General features: G+C 41.8%; 1 protein-coding gene across 1 annotated transcript in view; it reads left to right on the forward strand.

The window, feature by feature from the left end:
• Positions 1-1,177: 1,177 nt before the first annotated feature.
• The window catches only part of GPR26 (G protein-coupled receptor 26), a 28,087-nt gene continuing 3,924 nt past the window's right edge, over positions 1,178-25,340 (forward strand). The window contains exon 1 of the mRNA XM_063433937.1: positions 1,178-2,233. Coding sequence (XP_063290007.1) covers positions 1,566-2,233 — 668 coding nt within the window. The 5' untranslated portion in view covers positions 1,178-1,565. The remainder of the gene's footprint in view (positions 2,234-25,340) is intronic.

The raw sequence follows: 25,340 nt of genomic DNA on the forward strand, positions 1-25,340 counted from the left end.
ACCTTTTATACCAAATACACTAAACAATATTTGGGTGTGTTTTCCACTTATATTGCATACCATCCAGATCATTCACCAATGGACCCAGCATATACTATATATCCTGCTGCCCAGGCACACACAACTTGTAGCTCTACATATTGTAAGTATATCTCCTGTTGTTGTTTTTTTTTATTATTTGCATTTGACATAATGCACTATATACGTTTTGTACTGTCGTTTTGTCTCTTTACTCATTACATACTTACCAACACTTAAGACATTTTTAAGGCACTACTCCCTCTTCTAATCAAGTTAAAAAAAAAAATTTAGTCCATGAACTAATTTCTCCGCCAGCATCTCTGCAGATGCACTGAAATGGAGGCATCCACCCCCTTTCCTCATTTTGTACAGCAGCCTTTGTAGGTTAAACTGCACAGCTGCATTTTTAGCAAGAAAGGAGGGGGAGGCGGGAAGGAGGGAGTGTGTGCTATTGCAGCTTATGATGTACTGTAATTATATGTGCATGTGCACTATTCACTTTATTTATACTTTCTGGGGACATTCTTTTTTAGGAAACCGTATCCCCAAAATAGCATGATGTTTCTCACAAATCACTATACCCATATGGTATTTGGTCATTTTTATAAAATGTATTTTGTTCAACTTACTGTATGTGACTACTATTGTACTGTTTTTAAACTAATATTTAAGACCCTGTAGGGAATATTGCAAGATAAAAGGTAGCATATAACCTTTATCATGTGTCCCAAGTGTTTTTCTGAAGCATGAATAAACGAATGAAAACTGCACAATGTGTATGTTTATGTAACTTAAACCTGGAACTCCGTGCACAGGACACTAGTCAACATTATTTTACTGTTTTAGCTAAAGCTTAGCAGAAACCTTTACAGAAAATTGCTGTTTTGTCCTAGCTGATCGTTTTGGCACGTTTCATATACATTTTAAAAAAAAAAATGTATCTAGCAGTTAAGGGGTTAACTGCAATTTTTAGAAACCATGCAGATGAGTTAATTTTAGCTTTCTTTGTCTCTGAAGTAAATTAACCTTTAACTGCTCAGCAAGCAGCTACTGCACAGCCCTGACATTCCTTGTCTGTATAGTGTTTCAGCGCTGACCCTGTGATGTGGTCCTTCTAGCGGGGGTGGATACCGTTCAATAAGTTGGATCTCACAGACGGAGCAGCATGCTGTCTCCCTAAGCCCTCCCCTCTCTATGCCTTTCACTGTGCAGCCTCATTCTTTTTGCCTTTTTTTATTTTTTTTCCCCCATAATAGGCTCCATGTCTGTTCTGCTGGAAAAGATCGAGGACCAATTATACTTCTGAAAAAAACTAGTGCACACTTTCATCTCACCGGTTCTAGAGGATGCTATACGGATGATGCTAAACATAGCTCACACAGAGGACCAAGTGCATTGATCCCCTGACTGAGAAGCTACATCTCAGTGTTCTGTTATTTCTACATGCTAAGGTTCCATCCAATCCTCCTGCTGCTACTATTGGTCCTTACAGAATGGCATGGAACGCTGGATTCCAGAATGCTTAACCTGACTGAGCTCCAGGAATGGAGCTGTGGGGAATCATTGGCTGCGTCTTCATGGTCCTGCTCATTCTAGCGGCGGTGCTGTCCAACGGCATGGTGCTGATCTGCTTCCTGAGCTGCACGGACATCCGAGCTCAGGTCCCTGGTTTATTTATTCTTAACCTGACCTTGTGTAATCTGCTCCTGGCAGTGATCAACATGCCCCTTACCCTGGTAGGGGTCATACATGGTCACCAGCCCGGGGGAGAAGGTCTCTGCAGGGCAGTGGGCTTCTTGGAAACTTTTTTGACCAGCAACTCCATGCTGAGTATGGCAGCACTGAGCATTGATCGTTGGGTGGCCGTGGTGTTCCCTTTAAGTTATCACTCCAAAATGAGGTACCAGGATGCTGCACTCATCCTACTTTACTCTTGGATCCACTCATTGTCCTTCCCAACTGTAGCTCTTTGCCTGTCTTGGGTTGGGTTCCACCAGACGTATGGGTCTTGCACACTCTACAACAGGAAACCAGAGGAAGGCGCCTCTTTCATGGCTTTCATGGTCCTCTTCCACCTCCTCAGCTTCCTCCTTTCCTTTCTGGTCCTGTGTGTTACCTACCTACAGGTCCTCAAAGTAGCTCGCTCCCACTGTAGAAGGATTGATGTGATAACAATGCAGACACTGGTACTACTAGTAGACTTGCACCCAAGGTAGGTTCTGTAACTCCCCAAAAAATCATCCCATCCTACTAGTGGTTTATTTTCTGGTGTAGAAGATTGCTCTCATTTGCTTTGTTGTTTTGTAAAATTTTATAACTAAAGCAAATCATATCACTTTAACTGGGAGCTCTATAAAGGTGCCCCAGTTGTCATGCCTCTTGCCTTTGCAAGCTTGTATATTAACCATCTTAGTGCCAGTGGGCATGGGAGGAGGGCTTAGCCCCCCACGCCCACCAAAGCCACTCACGTGTTCAAGTAAGACCTGGACAGCATATGACAAGATGAGGGAATGTTTAGTGAAGATATGGTGTATGTGTTTGACTCATTTGAGTCTGGAGGTACTTTACATTCTGTCTATTTGAGTAGAACAGGTCAAGCCCAATTGTCTTTGACAAAACTTGACAAAGGTAATATTTCACAGAACTGGGCTAGGAAAAATGCCTTTATATTTTTAATGAACAGAGCTGCAATCTTCTCATGAGATTTACAGAAATAAATAAATGATAGACGGACAGACAGACAGACAGATAGACAGACAGACAGACAGACAGACAGACAAATAGATAGATAGATAGATAGATAGATAGATAGATAGATAGATAGTGTAAGGAAATAGGACTGATGGTAGCAACAATTTTGATTGTGTAGCAGAGGCAATGTTTTTATCTCAAGTCATAATTAAATGGTATCTATTGTGTCCTATTCCTAATATATTCCATTTGCTCAGCTGCTTTCTCCAATTTCAAGTTTCATGAACATTTGTTTGTAATATTGTAAGAAAAAAACAACTATTATTTACAATTATTATTGATACACCAATAATTTAGAAGGATATTATGAAACAAGAAACGGAGCAAAAACTATCTTTAACCCATTAAGCACCAAACTTCTGGAATAAAAGGGAATCATGACATGTCACACGTCATGTGTCCTTCAGGGGTTAAAAATTAAAAAAATAGGAATGAAAAAGCTTAGTTATGAAGAAATTCCTGAAAGGTGTCACGTTTATTCTCAAAAATACATCAGAGAAGATTATATTGTATAAATGTGCACAGGGACTGTACAGCTTGCTTTCTGATTACCTGTTCATTAACAGTACTGTACATATATCAATGGACTTGAAGAAAGATTTAAGGAGAGAATATTATAGTATAGATTTATCATATTTAGTGCAAAAAAAGGCCTGGATGCAATTTTTGAAAAAAGTCTATTCTGGACTGTTTATCATACTACTTTGGGGATACTAACTAAACTATGAATTGTAGCAAATTAAAATCTGAATGGTAAACTTTAGGCTGAAATAGCCAAGCTGAGTCTACAGCAATGTTGAAGAATTCCTGGATCTGTTTAAATGCTGCCATTCTGACATCAAATTACTGTAATACAGAGTGTGAAAACCTGAAGCCACGTGTCCATTGTGCGTGTTCCGTGTGGATGTTTGAAATTAAGGTTAATTTCACAGGTTCACACCTCCAGGTGGCAGGGTCAACTCAGCTCACCCTTTAATCCTTACAAGTCAGCATGCCAATATAAGCAGTAATACTGATATTATTAACAGGCATATTAAAATGTAGTTTAAATATATCCAGTTTGGGAGATTATCATAACATTGATAAATGCGGCGAGTACAAGATACTTTTTATACAACGGTTTATTTATTTTAGTATTACTTTTAAGTCAAAATTAAGTTGTTTTTTTCCCATATATCCACTTCTAAAAAAAATGCGGTATCAAGAGGTATTTTTGGATTGAACTGCAGGCAGAGCTTCTGATGAGTTACGTCTTCAGCTTGTCCTAGATTTCAGATACAAATCAGAGCTGAGATGTAGTGGTGTTCATTATACTGGGCTCCTGACAGAATGAGGCAAATTTTTGGCACTCCAGGTATTGTGGACTACATCTCCCATAATGCCCGTACAGCTATAATGCTGGCCAAGCATCAGGGGAGATGTAGTTCATAACATCTGGAGTGCCAAAAGTTACCTAGCAATGGTATAGGGTTTAACTGTGCACTTTGCAAAAGACATCGACGCAACTAAAGTGCATTTGAAAGTTTATGACTTTTATTCATGCTGGTATTCTCTCCCTATTCAAATATCGTTAGCTTTCCCCAAAAAACACAATATTTGCAACTTTATGCAGCAAAACCCCACCCATTTACCCACACCGCCTTATTTCACAAAATATATTCCTGACTGATCTTAACTTCACTGTACGTACACAGCTCAGCTAATGAGAGATCAATGTGATCTGAAGTGCTGATATTACCCAGTTAATATATTATTATTATTATTATTATTATTATTAAGCGCCAAAATTCCACAGCACTGTACAAGAATGCAAATTGGTTTAACTCAAAAGACAAAAGTACAATAAATCTAAGAAACAATACAAAATTTGACAAAAAAATAAACAGGCCCTACGCCTGTGGCAACTTGCAATCAAGATGAATAGGGGTAAGAAACAGGAGGTGGGGACTGGAAATGTGAGAATGATATTAATCCAGAGTGAGATGAGGGCATTTATCATTTACATGGAATGCTTTACTTTCTCAGTTTCTGAGTTGAGTGGTAGGCTTTCTGGAACAAAAATATTTCTAGGGAGAACAGACTAGGGGAACGTTTGACAGTGTGAGTAAGTCTGTTTGAAAAGGTTGGGAATACATGAGAAAGGTCCTACAGTCTAGCATGGGGAGAGGGGATAATAGAAGATGCCAGGAGCAGGTCATTGTTAGATATTAGGGTTTGGGCTGGAGTGTATTTGTTGATTCGTGGGGACAGGTAGTGGGGAGTGGAGTTAGTGAGGGCTTTGAAAGACTAGTATTAAGAGGTGCAGCAGATATAAATTGACAGATAAGGTGGATGAGAAGAGGGAGAGATGAAGGCCAGTTAGTAGGTTATTGCAGTAGTTAAGACAATAAATAACAAGAATGTGGACGTATTGCTTAGTGATGTCAGCTCTCAGAAACAGACACATTTTGGAAACATCATAGGTGGCTGCAGTAAGATGAAGGACAGATTGGCATTAAGTGTGGGGTTACTAGATCCGGCATGTTTTCAGGGACACATATTTTGCAGTGAGGTAACCAGTGGTAGAAGGGAACATTGCAAGCTTGTGTTGGGATGTTGCTTCTGATAATGTGTTAAGAAACAGTCTGCAAAGTCTTGAGTGCTTGAGACGAGGGTGGTGGTGCAAGTGTGTAGAGGAGAGATTTGAAAGAAGAGAAAAAAAGAGTTTAGTGTCGGAGGAAAGAGTAGATATAAGTGAAGAGAAATATGTTTGCTTGGCTAAGTGAAAGGAAGAATTATATGAATTGAGAAGGTAATTTCGTCCTGTATACAGGTCTTTATCAAGCTTGAAGACCTGGGTACAGGTCGAAACGTTGCGAATGCATGAGAGCTGCTTCAAACGTATCACAGTGAGTGCCTGAGATTTTTTCTTTTATAGTGTAGGTGTGAGGCAGGAGATGTTGAATACGTTTGGAGAAATGGAGACAATCTATAGATTTCTGCAGGTGAGGGGGGCGAGATGGAAGAGAAGGGGGTTTAGCCAATACATTGAGTTTATGGGAATGCAAGTACTGGTTTAAAATAAGAAAAAGTCAAGAGCTAAATTCAGATATTTTAGATCCACTTTTTTCCTCACTAACTGATTGGTGAAGGTCGGCGTCCTGAAGGTCCAATCACGAAGATAGGCGCTCTTTTTAAATTTTTATTTTTCCAGATTCCGTTCCCCTGGAAGAGCCTTAACGGCGAAAAGCGTGTTGGGACTTTCATAGAGTATTGAGCTGATCCAATCGATGTGGGACGACAAGCACTGAGACTTTTCTGACACTATCAGCTATACTCTTCTTTTTAAGTTTATTATTATTTAATTCTTATTTTTGTTCGTCTATTTAATTTCTACTGAAAGATCATAACTATCAGAGGCAGGATAGACTTTATAATTTTTTAAGGGGTGCCCTCAAAGGCACAACAGAGTAGGAAATTGTATTAACTGCAGGATACGAATGCCGCTTTGTTCCCTGACTGATACACTATACAGCTCTCCTCCAGGCAAAATACGACATGATACAAATGTAGCATTTACAGGTTACATCTTGTTACATTTAGGTGACATATAATCTCTGCATGGTGTTAAACCAATCTTTCTTTATGTGTATTAATTGGTTGCTTTGTTCTATGTACACATGATCAGATATTTTTTAAAAAAATATTAAAAGTAAAGTTTTATTCAATTTATTTTTGGGGTTACTCTGTCACCTTCTAAACGGTTTCTCTAGGTGTTCTCTCTTTTTTCTTATCACCAAATTCAGATATGATTCAATCATTGTCCTTGTATTATTGTAATAGTATTTTAATGCCATGCGAAGAGGTCCATGGGGCAGAATATAGGAGAGCATTGATTGACTGTGAAATCCCACTCTGTTGCATAGAAATAAAGACTGACAAAAGACTCAAGTCCACCAAGGTTTATGTTTCTGTTAATGGACCAAAAGAAAGGAAAAAAAAATCTAAATTTGTGGTGATTTGCAGTTTTCCCATAAATTGGGAAACGAAATCATTCTTAACCCTAAAATGGAATCAACAAGCTCTTACCCCACATATTAACTGTTATATAGCTGAATATTCTGTTTATAAAAAAAAAAAGCATGCAAATATGTTTCAAACATCTGTAGAGCTGATAACACAACCTATTTAGGGTGATGGATGATTCCATATCTTTGGGGTCCTTAATATAAAGAAATCATAGCTCAAAACATAACCACTTTAATACCGAGAGAGGAAGGGGCGAATATGAGGCTCCTTCTCAGTTAATTCTTGAAATCTAAACATAACCAGTTAAATACCGAGAGAGGAAGGGGTATTCTGGTAACTCAGACCAGGCTCTTAGCTCTATGGTAAGCAAAATGTATTTTCTGCAAGTCTAAATTTGTGACATCATTTCCTTTGTTTAGCACTGTTGATTTTAATGGTTCAAAAATGGATCAGACTAAATATTAATCACAGTGTAAGAGCAATAGAATATTCTCTTTCAAAAAAACTGTACTATACACATCTCCAAGTGTCTGATGGGTCTCAGTTCTGTAAGTATTGATAGAATGGCCATCAATTTGGTAATGAACCTAGTCCTCATTGGGAACTTCCATGCCTCCTCAGGTTCTCCTGGGTAAATAGATTACTTCAATGGAGGAAGGTAAGAGGTAAGTGCTTTAGCAGTATTTCTCATAGAAATACTTTAGAACTTAGAAGGCCTTTAACCCCTTAAGGACCAAGCTTCTGGAATAAAAGGGAATCATGACATGTAACACATGTCATGTGTCCTTAAGGGGTTAATCCTGATTTTTTTTTTTTAAACGTACTGTCCCTTTATGACATATTTTATAGAGGAAGTTCACTTTGCTGCAACATTCTCTCTTTAAAACAACCCTTTGGAGTAGACATTACCTGCTAATTATATGAACATATTGAACATTTTGAATCACAGTCTAATCAAAGGAGACCTTAAGGTGTAAGTTTACCTATCTTACTGAACTGATATCTCATTGTTCAAGTTTATTCATCGCCAATGAACCCAGTTTTGGTGTGATTAGATTTCAGTTTGACAATTAAGGAAAATGTTTGTCGATGTGTGTTTCAGTGTTCTGTCTTTGTATATTCCCACAGTTCTGTATTTTCCAGTAGCTGCCAGCTGGAACAGATGTATTAATTGCCCGTAAAGGCTACATTCTAATATGTGATGATCATTAACCCCAGGAGAAGAAAAGCAGTTGTTGGCTAGGGAGCCGTAATCGAAATGATTACATGTAGAATAGAAATAAATAAGGAATTGGCGGTGATACAAATTTCTAATGAACATCACGGGATGACTCTTTTATAGGTATTTTATATATTTTCCTAAATTAAAATGCATTTCATTTCGTTTAGAATCTCGTGAAATATTGAACTTGATGTTGGACCGTGTTAAGTTCTAGCATTATTAAAACAAAAAGCCAAAGCCTAATCATTTCTCACACTCTAACTTAGGGGTAAGAAGGAATTACTGAAACGAATGAATGTCAGTTCCCTTTCAACATAATGATTTCACTTTTATCTTAACTCAAACACATTAACACAATGAGATGTGTCCTATTGATAACATATCTATAGCATTTGTTTGCCAGAAGGAAATGAAACTGTTTTGGCTAAATTGTCAATGGAATACATTGCTTAGTGAATGCCAGACTCCTTCTCAGTTATTGAAATCTAAACATAGCCACTTGCGTCCATGAGGGCGCACCGCCCGGGCGCAGCCGGAGGAGAGGGGCTGACAGGAGGGAAGCGCTCAGCGCTCCCTCCTGTCACTCCCTCACTGTAGTGTGGCCGAGCCCTGTATGGTCCGGCCGGGTACAGGGAGCATCTGTCTCCTGTACCCGGCCGGACTAACAGGAGGTGAACACTGAGTGTGCACTTCCTGTTAGTCCGGCCAGGTACAGGAAACAAAAGCTCCCTGTACCCGGCCGGACCATACAGAGCTCGACCACGCTACAACAGAGGTAGGGGAGGGGGGAGGAAGAAAGAAACAGGGAGGGAGGGAGGGGGAAGAAAGAAACAGGGAGGGAGGGAGGGAGGGGGAAGAAACAGGGAGGGAGGGAGGGGGAAGAAAGAAACAGGGAGGGAGGGGGAAGAAAGAAACAGGGAGGGAGGGAGGGGAAATAAAGAAACAGGGAGGGAGGGAGGGAGGGGAAAGAAAGAAACAGGGAGGGAGGGAGGGGAAAGAAAGAAACAGTGAGGGAGGGAGGGGAAAGAAAGAAACAGGGAGGGAGGGGGAAGAAAGAAACAGGGAGGGAGGGAGGGGAAATAAAGAAACAGGGAGGGAGGGAGGGGGGGGGAAAGAAACAGGGAGGGAGGGGGAAGAAAGAAACAGGGAGGGAGGGAGGGGAACAAAAGAAACAGGGAGGGAGGGGAAAGAAAGAAACTGATAGGGGGAGGGGGGAGAAAGAAACTGACAGGGGAAAGGGGGGAGAAAGAAACTGACAAGGGGGGAGAAAGAAACTAACAGGGAGGTGGGAGAAAGAAACTAACAGGGAGGGGGAAAGAAACTAATGGGGGGGATAAACTAACAGGGGGAAGAAACTAACGGGGGGAGAAACTAACAGGGAGGTGGGGGAAAGAAACTAACAGGGAGGGGGAAAGAAACTAACATGGAGGTGGGGGGAAGAAACTAACAGGGGGGAACTAACAGGGAGGGGGGAGAAAGAAATTGACAGGGGGGAAGACTTTGACAGGGAGGGGAATTGACGGGGTAAGAGAAATTGACAGGGAGGGGGGAGTGACAGGGGAGGGAGGGGGAGGGGGAGTGACAGGGGAGGGAGTGGGAATGAGAGTAACAAGGGAGGGGGGGAGAACAGAGTGACAAGGGAGGGGGGAGAGATTGACATCCATCACACACACAATCACACACAATGCACCCCTTACACACAAAGAAAATGAACCCCTTGCACACAGAAAAACACACAATGCATTACACACACAATGCAACCTTACACACAATGCATCCCTTACACACAGAGAAACACACAATGCATCCCTTACACACACTCAATGCACGCCTTACACACACTCAAAGCACCCCTTACAGACTCACACACTTCATCCCTTACATACACAGAAACACACCTTGCAGCCCTTACACATACAAACACAGATTCACACAATGCATTCCTTACACACAAATCAGGACATCCCCTACACACTCCACCCCCTGTGAACAAACTCATTGGTGGAACATGAAGGTGGACCCTGGGACCCAGACCTTGAGCTGTGTAAAGGGCCCCCCAAAAATGGAGCTGCTTCCCGTTCTCCCAGAACATTGATTTTTGGGACCACAGTTACAAATAGCCTCCAGAGATCCTGTTCTACACCAGACCAGTGGAGCCAGACTGCAGCTAGAGCCCATCATCATCCTCATCTGGTTGTAAGTAGGCAATCTAGTATATTATTCGTAGCACTAATCTCTTATTTACCTCACATTAACCCCTTAAGGACACATGACGTGTGTGACATGTCATGATTCCCTTTTATTCCAGAAGTTTGGTCCTTAAGGGGTTAAAGAAACACTATAGTCCCCAGAACCACTTCAGCTTAATGTAGTGGTTCTGGTGTCTATAGCCTGTCCCTGCAGGCCTTTTAATGTAAACACAGCAAAAACTTTACTTTTGCCTAGGGCAGCAAAAATCCTTGCACCGGCCCTGGGCAGGGGTATTCTGGTCACACAGCTTCTACTTTTTTATATGTATTTTACTAGAGATATATAGTTACATAGTTACATAGCTGAAAAGAGACTTGCGTCCATCAAGTTCAGTCTTCCTCACATATGTTTTTGCTGTTGATCAAAAAGAAGGCAAAAAACCTCGTCTGAATCGCTTCCAATTTTGCAACAAACTAGAAAAAAATTCCTTCTTGACCCCAAAATAGCAGTCAGATGTCTCGTTGGATCAAGCAGCTATTACCCCACTAATTAGAAATTGTATCCCTGTATGTTATGTTTTTGCAAGCATTTATCCAATTGCAGTTTAAACATCTGTATGGACTCTGATAAAACCACCTCTTCATGCAGAGAATTCCATATCCTTATTGCTCTTACTGTAAAAAAAAACTTTTCTTTGCCTTAGATGAAATCTCCTTTCTTCCAGCCTAAATGTGTGACCTTGTGTCCTATGTATAGCCCTGTTTATGAATAGATTTCCAGATAATGGCTTGTACTGGCCCCGAATATATTTGTATAATGTTATCATATCCCCTCTGAGGTGCCATTTTTCCAAATTAAAGAGATTTCAATTTATTAACCTTTCTTCATAACTAAAATGCTCTATTCCTTTTATCAATTTTGTAGCTCGTCTCTGCACTTTTTCTAGTGCCATGATATCCTTCTTTAGAACAGGTACCCAAAATTGCACAGCATATTCAAGGTGTGGTCTTACCAGCGATTTATAAAGAGGCAAAATTATATTTTCATCTCGAGAATTTATGCCCCTATTTATACATGACAAAACCTTACTGGCCATAGCAACTGCAGATTGACATTGCATATTGCTGCTTTGTTGTCTATAACAATTCCCAAATCTTTCTCGTGTGTGGTTATCCCTAATTTACTACCATTTAGGGTGTAAGTTGCTTGTGCATTCTTGACCCCGAAGTGCATAACTTTGCATTTCTCTATATGTATTTTACTTGTCTTGCACTGGAAGCCTTAAATAATAATAACTCTATATTCTGCCTTTCTGTATGAATTAATATAAAACGTTACTCTGGATTGTTTTGGTTTGTGGAAGCAGTCATAGTAGCACTTCCTGGCATTGTACATTATTGTAGCAAGGCGGTACAATGACACAGGCATAGCAATCACAAAACATGCTCCTTATCAGCAGGGTAATCCTCAGGGCTTAGTGGTGTATCCCATAGAATTACCTATTTTGCCAAAATAAGAATACAAAATTATATTATCTGACACACAGGGATCTTATTATTATTTCACTGCCTTATAACTGACTTGCCCATTTGCTATGATCTCTCCAACAGAACCGAATGAAGGTGCAGTGGTGTCATATATAATTTGCAAAGATATTGGTGGGAACAGCAAATTGCTCCTGATACCCACTACATCTTCCTAAAATAGTTATGTTGCAAAGACTCTGTCTCTACTGCCTTTCTTTAGTAATTTAATTAATTACAGAGCTAACTTTTTTCTGCGTATAGGGCCTCCTTTCTGGGTTGTCAGTTAGCCAGCAGGAATATTCTCTTCCTGGCTGGAACTAACAATTTTGTACAATTTTCCCATTTGGTGTCACCACATGCAGCATGCAAACCGCAGATGTGTTAGACAGTCTACCCATGGCTGGGTGAGTGACAAAGTCTTGCTACCAGCTTATTTCATTTAATGATGAAGGAAAAAAATCATACATTAGTTCTGGATTTTGATCCCTGGCCCTGCTCTTTCTAATTGCAGCAGAGATCTTCAAAATATTCCAATGTGTTTGGAATTTACATCCTATTAAACTGAGTGCATGAAGTTGCTTGCCTAAAATTTTTTTTGGATGAAGCTTGTGTGAGTTAATACATACATCTGATGTAATGCCATGGTGAAGCAACCATTTGCTAAACAGCTGGTGTAACATATAAATTCAATCAATCTCAGTGATTGGCTAAGACTGATTCAAATGTTAGTCAACAATAGCTTTCTACCATTTTAGCAGACTTACAAACATGAATACTTATATTAGGTAGCGCCTGATATAATACAATGTAGCCCTAAATTATTTTTTATATGAATCTCCAAATGACAATAAAACCAAATCTCTATGAGAAACATTTGATTGGACAATACTAAGAAGGAAGTAAGTGTTGGACAAAAAGGGGTGGATCTTTATTAGATACAGAGGCCAGTTCTGCAGTTGAAGGGAATCTCCAGTGCCAGGAAAACAATCCGTTTTCCTGGCACTGGAGGTTCCCTCTCCCTCCCACTCCCCAATCCCCAGTTACTGATGGGGTGAAAACCCCTTCAGTCACTTACCTGAGGCAGTGACGATGTCCCTCGTCGCTGTCTTCTCCTCCGCGCCGCTCCTCCTTCTTACTCCGTCGGCCGGTTGGCGAGACTGATCCCGCCCACCGGCCGAGGAGACCTAATGCGCATGCGCGGCAATGCCGCGCATGCGCATTAGGTCTCCCCATAGGAAAGCATTGAAAACGAATTTCAATGCTTTCCTATGGGGATTTGAGCGACGCTGGAGGTCCTCACACAGCGTGAGGATGTCCAGCGACGCTCTAGCACAGATAATCTGTGCTATAGAGCAGGAAGTTCCCTCTAGTGGCTGTCTAGTAGACAGCCACTAGAGGTAGAGTTAACCCTGCAAGGTAATTATTGCCGTTTATAAAAAAACTGCAATAATTACACTTGCAGGGTTAAGAGTAGTGGGAGTTGGCACCCAGACCACTCCAATGGGCAGAAGTGGTCTGGGTGCCTGGAGTGTCCCTTTCATAATTTATATGTTTTTGTAGGATTTAGAAGTATTTGTGCAAATGTTATAAATGAAAATTTTGCAACAAACAATCTGTGCATTAATAATATGCATTTAACACATAGTTTCCCTTTAAGTGAATTAGCAGCTGATTAATCTTTACTATGGAAAGAAAATGGCCAAGAGCAGGCAGAGCTAGCATAACTGCATGTTCAGACTCTGTTACCAGTAAGTGCTACTAACAATCTGATTATTATTTAATTACGAATTTGTAAATACAGAGTGGGAGTTTTGTAGGTTGAGGAATCAAGTATTTATCCGTTTTAGATCAGGATAATTAACGAACAATAAATAACTTATTCACTAAACACATTCACTAAAATTAGCGCTAGTACACCCCCCTTGTTTTTACATTTGAATTTTGGTAATTTTTCTTATCTTTTTACTTTTTGTACTTAGCTGCTTTTAGATTAAATATGACACATTCACTAAAATTAGCGCTAGTACACCCCCCTTGTTTTTACAAATAAATAACTTATATTAGATAGAATATGATGCACAGTTTATTGCACGTACAACATTATTATAATATTACTGGAATATGTAAATACCTTCATCCCAAGCCATCAATAGTCTGCCTCCACGTGTGCAGCCGCCTTGGGCTCACTGAGCATCTGTATACTAATCGCTTGTATGTTTCTCCAAGTTACATGATGTCATAATGATATGATGTAATGATGAAAACAAGTCATAATTAAAATGTAGTGACATCAGATGCATAGCAAAAGGAAAATGAATGGATGTGACGTACATGTTGTACAACTTGATTGCTATTTATTTATTGTGAGATCGCATTCAATTGTGATGAATTTGAACATTGTCTGGGTTATTTACTATTTTGTGAGAATTCCATGTGAATTCTAAAAAGAATATTACAAACTAGCCAAAGTGGAAAAATGATTTAAGTCAGCTGTGCTTTCAGTTTGGCCACTCTGGCCTTGAATTTGAATTTGAAATTCACTTTGAATTCTCACTTTAGTGAAAAAGACTGAATGTCTTCACCCAATTTATTCTTCAACTTGATCGGCATAAGTAGGACCAGCTTATCTAAACCCCAGTTTTTCAAATGAGTGTTACCTTGTATATGGTTCTGATTAACTGAGCAAATAGCTTATCTGATGCTGCCCAGGATTTAATTTTGTGTAAAGATCATATCATTGCCTGGAGAATGTCTTATTGTCATGCTCCTCTTTATAAATACTTAATTTCAATTCATTGATGTTTGTTTCCTGTTCCTATTCCTGTGTATACAGTGTGGGGAGAATTACATTGTGAAAATGTCTGTTTGAGGATACAATTGTTTTATTATAGTCTGTGGGAGAATTTAATGGTAGGCTCTATTCTAACATTTTCACAGCTATAGAAGTCTTCACTATATGTGCAGTAATGCAATGCGTGCATAATGATTTGTGAAAAAAAATTTATTCAGATCAGCAGCATAGAACCAGGACTCAACACCCTAATTGTGAATCCCATAGCAACCTCTGGCAGAGATATCTGCAGATCCGGATAAGACAATCCCTATTAGACTTCCGATACAGATATAAACAACAAGGAGACCATGAATCCCTCACCGTGAATTGATCTCGATTGTCGCTTTTCCCTTACTTCTCACATATTCTGCCTTTTTTTCTCTGAATTGTAAGTTTGTAAAAAGAAAAAATATATATATGTAAGACAGATAGACAGATGAATGGACAGATTGATTGATTGATGGACAGACAGACATAGATAGACAGACAGAGACATATAGCTAGATAGATAGCTAGATAGAGAGCTAGATAGATAGTAGGACAGACAGACAGACAGACAGACAGATAGATAGATAGATAGATAGATAGACAGACAGACAGATAGACAGACAGACAGACAGACAGACAGATAGATAGACAGACAGACAGACAGATAGCTAGATAGATAGATAGATAGATAGTAGGACAGACAGACAGACAGATAGATAGATAGATAGATAGATAGATAGATAGATATATAGATAGACAGCCAGATAGACAGACAGACAGACAGATAGATAGACAGACAGACAGACAGATAGATAGATATATATGCCCCAGACAGATAGATAGACAGACAGATAGACAGATATATAGACAGACAGACAGATAGATAGATAGATAGATAGATAGATAGATATGTCCATCTTGTATCTTGTCTTAAATGTTGCCAAAACTTCCATGAAATTCTAATTTCTCCCCTTGCCCACACACACACACACAGCTGCAAGTTTTGCTGAATGCACTGATTATTCTGTGCTGGAGCACTAGATCCACTGTATACATGTATGCATGTTACTGTATCTCCAGCAGCTGTATGTTGGCTACAGAGAGAATCCCCATGTTCTGTGTTCTGATGGAGATTTGGTAACACGCACACTTAGATCTGTAAGTAAGATCTCCTGCAGCTCAGGGAGCATGGTGGGATAACCTGCAGGAGGTCCCATGTGCAGCACTGTCTGTGTGTGACTGGACCTGCGCCGGCTGCTCTCCACCTGTTAATTACTGCTGGAGATCCAGAACCACACACACAGCACGGCAATAAGAATTTCCAAGACTGCACGGAGCACACCTCTGAATCATTTAGTACACAAACACATAGTGTACACAGTTTTGAAAGACAACCAGGGCTTTCTTTTTATATAATCCATAAATAGGGAAATGTTCAAAAAATAAAAGCATACATTTTCACAGCTTTCCCTCAAGGGGAGAAAGTGAGAGAGATTTGGGAGTAAGGAGTTGCATTTTTTTTAAGGAGTGATGGGACTGAGAGATTCCGCGGGATGATCAAAGTGACCATAGTGACCATGTTGACCCAGGGCTCTCTATAACCCACAGTTACTATGAAAGGTAGACTGACTATGGCCCCTTCATTGCTGTACAATATAATGATGAAAGGGTTCATTTTATATATTTTTTTTTTCTTTTCCAATTTATATTTTATTATTTTCAGTACGCAGGTTGGGATACAGAAGAGAAAAAGGGGATGGATTAATGGGAGAATACAAGTTACAGAGTTAGACAAGATGGTTCGTAGTCAATTGAACAATGTAAATTGTTACATACATTCTTGTTGGTACAGCAGGTTGGTTATCTGCGTGAGGTAGTTACTTGTGTCTTATACAGTCGTCCATACTGCACCTGCGTCTCAAAAGTGTGAACACCGGCTAGGTGAGGTGTGTCCTCGGAGGCTTAGTTGGCATATCTGGAGGCCCTACTCAGCGTCATCGGACATTCTCAGTGACATCTTTAGGATGTGTGGTTATCCTTTGTAGCCGGAAGTTCCCCAGCGTCAAGCTTGAGGTGTATCATAGATTAGCCTCATTTGTTAATCAGATGTGTACGTTGGTTGGTATTCCCCATAATGGGTAAGAACTGGGCGTAAGTTATTGGGGAGGCAAAGTTGGGTCGGGTGGTGAAGGTAGGGGTGGGGGGGGGATGGGCAGAGTGTGTCGACACTTGCGTGCGTATTGTGTCCTCAGTTTGGTTCAGTTGAGACTGGGTCTAGGAGACACGTATATGGAGCCATAATGTTAAGTTATTTCACCTTATCATCCCACACTAGTCGTGTCCGTTTCATCTACCTCGTCCAACACCCCGTCCCAGCCCTCCCAGCCCTTGTCAAACTCGAGTTTCTTTCGTGGAGACGTGATCGTCATCCTGTTGTAAATTTTGTACTGGGTGAGTTTGGTTTGGAGTTGAGCTAAAGATGGGCAGGTTGTTGACTTCCAGTGTAGTGCTAATAGGTTTCTCGCTGCCAGTATGGTAAGGGCTGTGATTTGCTTTTGTCCTAGGGTTAGGGTATCTGGGAGTATCAGCAAGAGGCAGGAGGATTTGGATAGTTGGAACTTGGGGATGCTGAGCTGTTCAAGTGTCTTGGCTACAGCGGTCCAAAGGGGTAGGATGTCGCCGCAGGACCACCATAGGTGCTCCAGCGTTCCCACAGCTGCGCGGCATCTCCAGCAAGTCTGGGGTGTGTTGGGAAATATGTGGTTGAGCCTCTGCAGGGTAATGTACCAGCGGAAGAGGAGCTTTCTGTGGGCTTCGATGTGTGTGTAGCATTTGGTCCACTTGGAGAGGCCGTTAAGGGCCCGCAACCAATCTTCGTCAGTCAGAACCATCCCACAGTCCGTTTCCCAGTGTGCTTTATAGGGGTGTGATTTGGCTGTTGTAAGCTCTTGTCATGCTTTGTAGCATAGTGTGAGTGTTTTGGGTCTTGTGGGTGATGTCCAGCATCTGTCTATGACTAGACGTGAGATGACTCTGTCAGGGTTCTGTGTTTTGTGTGTTGGTGGTGCATGCGCCTGCAGGACACTTTTCAATTGCAGGAAAGAGAAAATAGCCCTGTTTGGAACCTTCCACCGCAGTTGTAAGTCTGGGAAAGGGGTTATGCCCCCAACATCTAGTAGTTGTGATATCTCTGTTATCCCAGCCTCTGTCCAGTGTTTGAGGGGGATATTAGGAACCAGTGCCTTTAGGACCGAGATTGGTGATCTAGCATGTAGGGTATCTCTATGGCCTATGGTGTCCATGTAAACATCCCATAATGTGAGTGTTAGCTGTGTTGTCGGGAATAGATCTGTGCGTTTAGTTTTGAATTTCTTAGGTGTCCATAGGTAGTCAGTCAGGGTCGTGTCTCTGAATTGTGCTCTTTCCATGTCAACCCACTGTAGTGTGCCAGTTTTGGCATGGAGGAGTATGCCAGTTGAGAGTATCGCCGCCCTGTAATATTGTTGAATGTTAGGGAGTCCCACACCCCCCTGCCGAGGCGTTGTCTGCAGGAGTGCCAGGGCTATTCTGGGTCTTTTGTTGCCCCAAATAAAGGAGCCACATAGTTTTTGCAGAGCTTTACAGTATTGGGATGTGATTCCCAGGGGTATCATACGGAAGATGTAGATGATACGCGGGAGGATCATCATTTTGTACGTGTTAATTTTGCCTAGCCAGGAAAGTTTTGTGTGTTGCCATTTGTGCATTTCTGATTTGCACAGCGTTAGGAGAGGTTTGTAGTTCAATTGGGAGGTAGCGAGTATGGTAGGTGCTATTTTAACCCCCCGGTACGTGATGGAATTTAATTTCCAGTCAAACTGGTACGAAGCACGGAGTGTTTCCATGAGGGGCCTAGGTAGGTTTAAGGGTAGGGCTTGGGTCTTGTCTTGGTTTAGACGATAGTAGGAGATGGTACCAAATCGCTGTAGTAGATCTAGTAGTGGGTCAAGGGAGCGTTTCGGGTCTGACAGTGCTATGAAGATGTCGTCTGCGAATAAGGCTAGGCTGTACATCTTATGGTGGATATGAATGCCAGGGATCTCAGGGTGTAATCGGATCTTTTGTGCTAGGGGTTCTAGGGCAAGGATATATAGGAGGGGCGATAGGGGGCACCCTTGGCGGGTCCCGTTTGTGATGGGGAAAGGCGTGGAGAGGAACCCTCCATGAGAGACTTTTGCTGCCGGGTGTTGGTACAATGCCATGACGCTAGCTATGGTGGATGTGGGAAAATTAAACCGTGATAAGACTTTGGTCATGTAGGTCCAGTTCAGGCGGTCGAAGCCTTCTCTGCATTTAGAGCCAGGAGAAGGCCTGTCGATTTTTTAGGATATTATGTTTAGGATCTTCCTAGTGTTATCGGAGCCCTGACGTCCTCTTATGAACCCAGATTGGTCGTTGTGGATTAATTTGTGCAGGAGGGGTGCGAGGCGGTTACTGATCAGTTTTGCGTATAGTTTAGCGTCACCGTTGAGAAGGGAGATGGGTCTGAAGTTTTTTACACTGGGTGGGAGGTTTGCCTGGCTTGGGAAGCGTGGAAATGTGTGCCATGAGCATTTCTTGTGGTAGTACGCCATCTGTGGCGCATTTTTTCACTAACTGTAGGAATAGTGGTGCTATGATTGGTGAGAAGGTTTTGTAGTATCCATTTGGTAGACCGTCAGGCCCAGGGGATTTGTGCGTTGGGAGCTGTGAGATAGCCGCTGTGAGTTCGTCAAGGGAGAATGACAGTTTCAGGGATGCTATATCCTCCTCAGAGAGCTTGGGGAGGTTTAGGTCGGATAGGAATTCATCTATTTTGTCAGGGGATGGGGTGGTAATCTTAGGGTCGTGCTTGAGGTTGTATAATTCACTGTAGTATTGGGCAAAGTGGTCGACAATGTCTTGGGGGTTTGTTATTTTCTTACCAGTGGAATCGTTTAGGAAGGCAATCCTGGAGGCAACATTCCTCTGTTTTAGTTGTAAATGCTAAAATGGCACCAGCTTTGTTGCCACTCATAAAAAAAATGTGTTTGCTTTTCCTAAGCATGTATGTTGTTTTGGCTAGCTCGATGTTTTTGAGTTTATTGTGAAGAGTTAAGAGTCTCGTTTTCGTAGGGGTTTGAGGGTCATGTTTGTTAGAGTGTGTTAGGGTTCGGATTTCTCCTAGGAGTTTGGTATATTCCTCCTTTCTTTGTTTGTTGGCATAGCTTGCATGCTTTATAAAGCTGCCCCTAATGACCGCGGTTGTGTTTTCTGTGATGTAGTGTTGTAAATCTGTGGTTATCTGGGAGACTATAGAGGGGTCTGTAAGGAGGGATTCATTAAGTCTCCAGGAACCCGACCCTTTGTTGGTGAATGATTCCGTAATACTGAGTGTAATGGGAGCGTGGTCGGACCATGTCATTGTCCCGATCGTGGTGTCTTCTATTCGGGGTAGCAAAGTGGTGGGAATGAGGAATCTGTCTATACGGGAGTAGCAGTTGTGTGCCGCTGTGTATATATATATATTTTTTTTAAATGGAGGGGGGGGGGGGTAGAGGAGTAGCTTTAAAGGCAATGGGATCAGGGACTAGATACATATTCAAGCCTCATTCTCAGTAGTGATTGTATTGCTGGGGTGGGTAACCTTCGACACCCCAGATGTTGAGGACTACATTTCCACTGATGTTTTGCCAACCATAATGACTGCAAGAGCATTATGAGAGACGCAGTCCACAACATTTGGAGTGCTGATCACAATGAAAGACATACTTGGGTCCCATGAATCACAGTTTGTAGTGGTGACCTGCTTAATTTTTTTATATTTGTAGAAGATTAGGTTACCACTTGTTAAGCCGCTGTTTCTTTTTATTACAGATTTCATTTCCCTATGCCCATTGTGTCTTAATAATACCCCCTCCCGTTTCCACTTGCCATTTATTTACACTGATTAGCCACAATATTAAAACTTCCTGCTTAATATCATGTAGGGCTACCTCGTGTTGCCAAAACAGCTCTGATGCATTGAGCATGTACTCCACAAGATCTCTAAATGCGTTGTGTGGTATCTGGCACCAAGACATTAGCAACAGACCCTTTAAGTCCTGCAAGTTGTGAGTTGGAACCTCCATGGGTCGGATTTGTTGTTCGAGCACATTCTACAGATGCCCAATCGTATTGAGATCTGAAGATGTGGCGGCCAAGGCAACACCTTGAACTCTTTGTCATGTTCCGCAAACTATTCCTGAAAATTTTTTGCTGTAAGAGGCCACTACCATCAGGGGACACAATTGCTATGAAGTGGTGTACATGCTCTGCGACAATTTCTAGTTAGGTGGTACATGTCAAAGTAACATCCATTTGATTGCCAGGACCCAAGTTTCCCAGCAGAACAAAACCCAGAGCCTTCTTCTTCTGCCTTCTTTGTCCTACTACCATCTCTTCACCAGGTAAACAAGGCACATGCACCCAGTCATCCACCGGATCTAAAAGAAAACAGGATTTATCATACCAGGCAGCCTTCTTTAATTGCTATATAGTCTGACATGTCCCCATTGAAGGCTGAAGTAAACTTTGAATTAATAATAAAATTAATAACTAAAAATAATAACTTAAAAACCAAGTATAAAGTCAGAGTCCACACTCCTTGCTTTCGGCAATTTAATAATATTTATTAAGAGGCCAATCAAACAAATAATCAATACATAGACATTTTAAATAGGCTAGTAAAGGGCGTGGCTAGCTGTGCAACTGCCTGGACACGTTAGTGATTAGCACCGGCTTCAAAAAACTAAAAAACTGACTAAATTGCCATGAAGTAAAACTTTTGCTCAAAAAACTTACCTACTACAAATCTGACCCCCCGACAGAGTGATGGGGCGCAAGCATCATAAGCTGTTACACTCAGAGAGCTCCCAGCTGCCCGACATACTCAGGTCCTTTCATAGGCCACAGCACCAGGCCCAACCTAAGATGGTGCTCGGGAGGACAAAAGACTCAAGTGACTCTGAGGAATAGCAGGACAAGGAGAGGTTCACGGTTCCGCAGGCCCGGGGTGGAGTATACCACAGAGCCGACTCAGACACCGATCCCTCCATCAAAAAATTGCTATTGGATCTACGAGAGTTCTGGAAGACAGATCTGGCCGGAGTGCAAGCTGAGATGGGAGGCATCTACAGGTAAACCAGGGAGGTAGAGACTCGAGAGGGGGAAAGGGATGGTCGCCTCACAGAGACTCGCTCCCAAGTGGAGTCTCTCTCCCAACGGGTTCTACTTCTTTCCTGCTCCTTGGCCATGCTGGAGGTGCGGTATCACAGGAGGAATGTGAGGATACACCGGGCATCTGAGGCAGTAGACTAGGAGGCCTTGCTATATTTAGCTAATCAGGTGACAGCAGTGCTGGAAGTGAAAGAACCTATTATGTCAGCATTCCGAATCCGTTAGGCGCCCACTGCCCCTGCGGATGCCCCCAGAGACATAATTGCAGTCACTCACGATGTCTCCATGAAAATGGCGATTCTGGCCTGCTCGTGGGTCTGGACTCTGGAGTAGAAGTGGAGAGAAGCAGGCCCCAGTGGCTGAACCCACCATAGGTTCCTTGAATAGGAGAGGGCAATCACAGGTGGCCTGCCGAGCATCAATTGGGGGTTCCGTGTTACCATAGCCTAGTCAGCATATTAATGATTATTTTATTATTTTGCAATTTACGTTTTTTGTCCCTAGACATTCTACGTTAGAGAGTGTTTCCCTAGGGCAACCTACCCACTTTCTATGTCTTTAGAGTCAAAGAGATGGAAGTTGTTGGTAGTGATGAGTGACATTACGACTCCTGCATAAATGATGTGCCTGGGTAAAATGGGTTCCCACCATGTGACATAAGTAGCCAGAGATGGGTGGGGGATATAAACTAGAATAAATGTGAGGGCAGGAGATAAGTGGGGTTCCCCTTTCCCTTGCACACCTTCCAGCGAGGTTTCTTTTTACCACAAGTATTCAATATATGTATTTTATGGATTTATGTACCTAACATCAAAAATGTTGACCTTGTTTATTATTATTATTATTATTTTATTATTTATATAGCTGTTTAACACTGATGTATGATTCCACAACATAAATAAAGAATTACAAAATTAGGCTAGCAAATGTTGCTACTAAAACTAGTCACTGATTAATTGGAAAGTAAACTAAATTAACATAGTAAAACAGGCATAGACATGTGATACAGTTACCACTCCATTGATCATCTGCTGAGAGTAAGATAAGAGAGAGCTTGTGCTATTCACAGGGCTATTATCAGGTTAACCCTTCCTTCTTTTGGACACACCCCCCTCAGCAAATCCCTCAGGATCTAACAGAACCTGAGTGCCTCCTGGGGGATGGGGGATTGCACTGGATGGGAATGTGATCAGACTAGACAGACCAGCCTTTGCTCCCCACATGCATCAATGACCCTTTGGCACCCATAACCCTGACGCTGGATTGTCCTTCCTTGCACCACTTTTGGTAGGTAATAACAACTGCATACTGGGAACACCTCATAAGACTTGCAGTGTTGTAAATGCTCTGACCCAGTCATCTAGCCATCACTTTGTCCAGATCTTTTTTGCTTGTCGATTATTCCTGCCTCCAACAAAGGTTTTCACAAAAGTGGACATTGACCCAAATTCCAGGTTTATGTTAAAGTTTGTGCCAAAATATCCAAACTGAAAACATAACTAATTCGGGTATTTTTTCCAAATCAGCTGTTTTGGCCTAAAATTGGAATCCCATTCCTAAAAATGTACACTTTAGTAAATAGCCCCATGGTCAGTTTCATTAAAGCACCCCCATCCCTATATATATATATATATTTGATTGGATGTGTGAATGTGACTAGTTTGGGGTAATATGAAATGGTCCATGTGACTAGGTGGGTTGTTGGATGACAGGTTGGACAGTGCTGGGAGAAGGTTGGTGTGTATATGTATGGGGGAAGCTGTTTATGGTTTTGTATTTTGGTGGGAATTTTGCTTGTGGACTTGCATGTATTCGGGTGGTTGATTGTTGTGTTGCATTTGTGAGGGTGGGCTACTTGTGGTGTTGTTTGTTTCTGGAGATGTTGCGTGCAGGGTTGAAGCTGTTTGTGTGGTTGTGTATGAGGAGGAATGCTGCTTGCAGTATTGCATGTGTAAGAGGGAGGGCTGTTGTGAGGTTGTATGTGTGAATAGAGCTGTTTACGATGTAGAGTGTGTGTGCATGTAAATAAGGGCTCTAGTGTGTGGGTGTTTAAGAGGATAAATGCTTTAGTGTGTGTTTTAGTGGATATGGGGCTGTAGTGTGTGTGTGACTATAGTCACTGTCACTGGGGATGGAAGACAGACACTATGTGTGGGTTCCCAGATTCCTTTTGTATTTTGGTCACCCTGTGCCCATTAATATGTTAAACGTATTGCTTGTCTGTGCCTCTCCCCCTCCCCCTTTTTCCTGTCCTATTGTTTCTCCAGCAGGGCATTGTCTGAGGGACACTGTCAGACCAGTTTAAACTAGCTGCCCTGTACCTCCTCAATCTCCCATCAGCCCTTGCTATTGTCTGATCCCACCTTTCCTTCTACTATAGTGCTTTATGCACCCTATTGTATGTAAATGAGGCTGTTGGGGATTTAAAATATGTGTGTTATGTACATTAAAGTGAGTTGCTGTTTTAACCTTCACCAAGTGTCATCTGATGTTTGGTCCAGGGTCGAAAAGGCCCTCAGTAATCCCAGTCAAGCCTCGGCGACTGGGTCTGAAGTTCTCCAGGGTTCCGGATAGCTAAGAGGAAGCGAACATGGCAGAGGTACTCAGTTGGAGTACTGGAGCTCCGTCACAGTGTGTTTGGTAGGACATTGTGGCTGCAGTGGGTTGGGGAGGATTGGTGAAGTAGTTTGTGTGTGTGGTAAATTGGAGCTGTAGATCATGTATGAAGGGGATAGTGGCTGCAGTGTGCGTTTGAGAGGAATAGGGACTGTGGTGCATGTTGGGGGGAGATAGGCTATTGTGTGTGTTGAAGGGGACATAGGAGCGGTAGTGGGGGGATAAGACTGAGGGCAATAGGGGATGTGGAGGGGGATATTCCTTAAAAGAAAATGGTTATTATGGTTATTACAGGCTCACAGATGAAGTCAAATGCACACATACATTTAAAGTGACACACACATGAACACAGATACACATTCAGAGATACATACATACACTCACTCACAGACATGCACAGTCATAAATGATGCATGTAGACACAATTCACACCAATACACATTAAATACACTCTCTGTTCTTGTCCTCCCACATCTGTCTCTCCAGTAGACCCATTCAGCATACTGCTTCACAGAGCTCTGTGTATGAGGAGACAGTGGGAAATGTAATGTCACACACAGAGTACCACGCAAGATACAAGAGACTGTCTGCATCAGTGGGCACTGTGAGCGAGCAGCCATCTTGCTGCTCCTGAGGTCTCGCTGGGGTGGTGCCTCTGTCATAGGGAGATGATATCATCGGAACCCTGGGGCAGCATTGATTGACAAGGTTCTATTTAATTCGATTGGCATCACACCAAAAAACAAAATGCATAAAGAAATGACAGCTAATAGAGTCAAATGCCACCCCTACCCCACTTGATGCGCCAAAGCAATGGCCTCAGTGGCCTTGTGGCAAGTCCTATACTTAGATGGAATTCTGAAATTAAATATCCCATTTTTTATTGTGTTACTTTACAATAGTCCTTATGTAGGCATGTACTACCTTGTGCTACACACAAACCAGAAGCTCAATCTGTTTCAAATAAAAA

The sequence above is a fragment of the Pelobates fuscus genome, chromosome 10 (assembly GCF_036172605.1).
Source record: "Pelobates fuscus isolate aPelFus1 chromosome 10, aPelFus1.pri, whole genome shotgun sequence".
Lineage (NCBI taxonomy): Eukaryota > Metazoa > Chordata > Amphibia > Anura > Pelobatidae > Pelobates > Pelobates fuscus.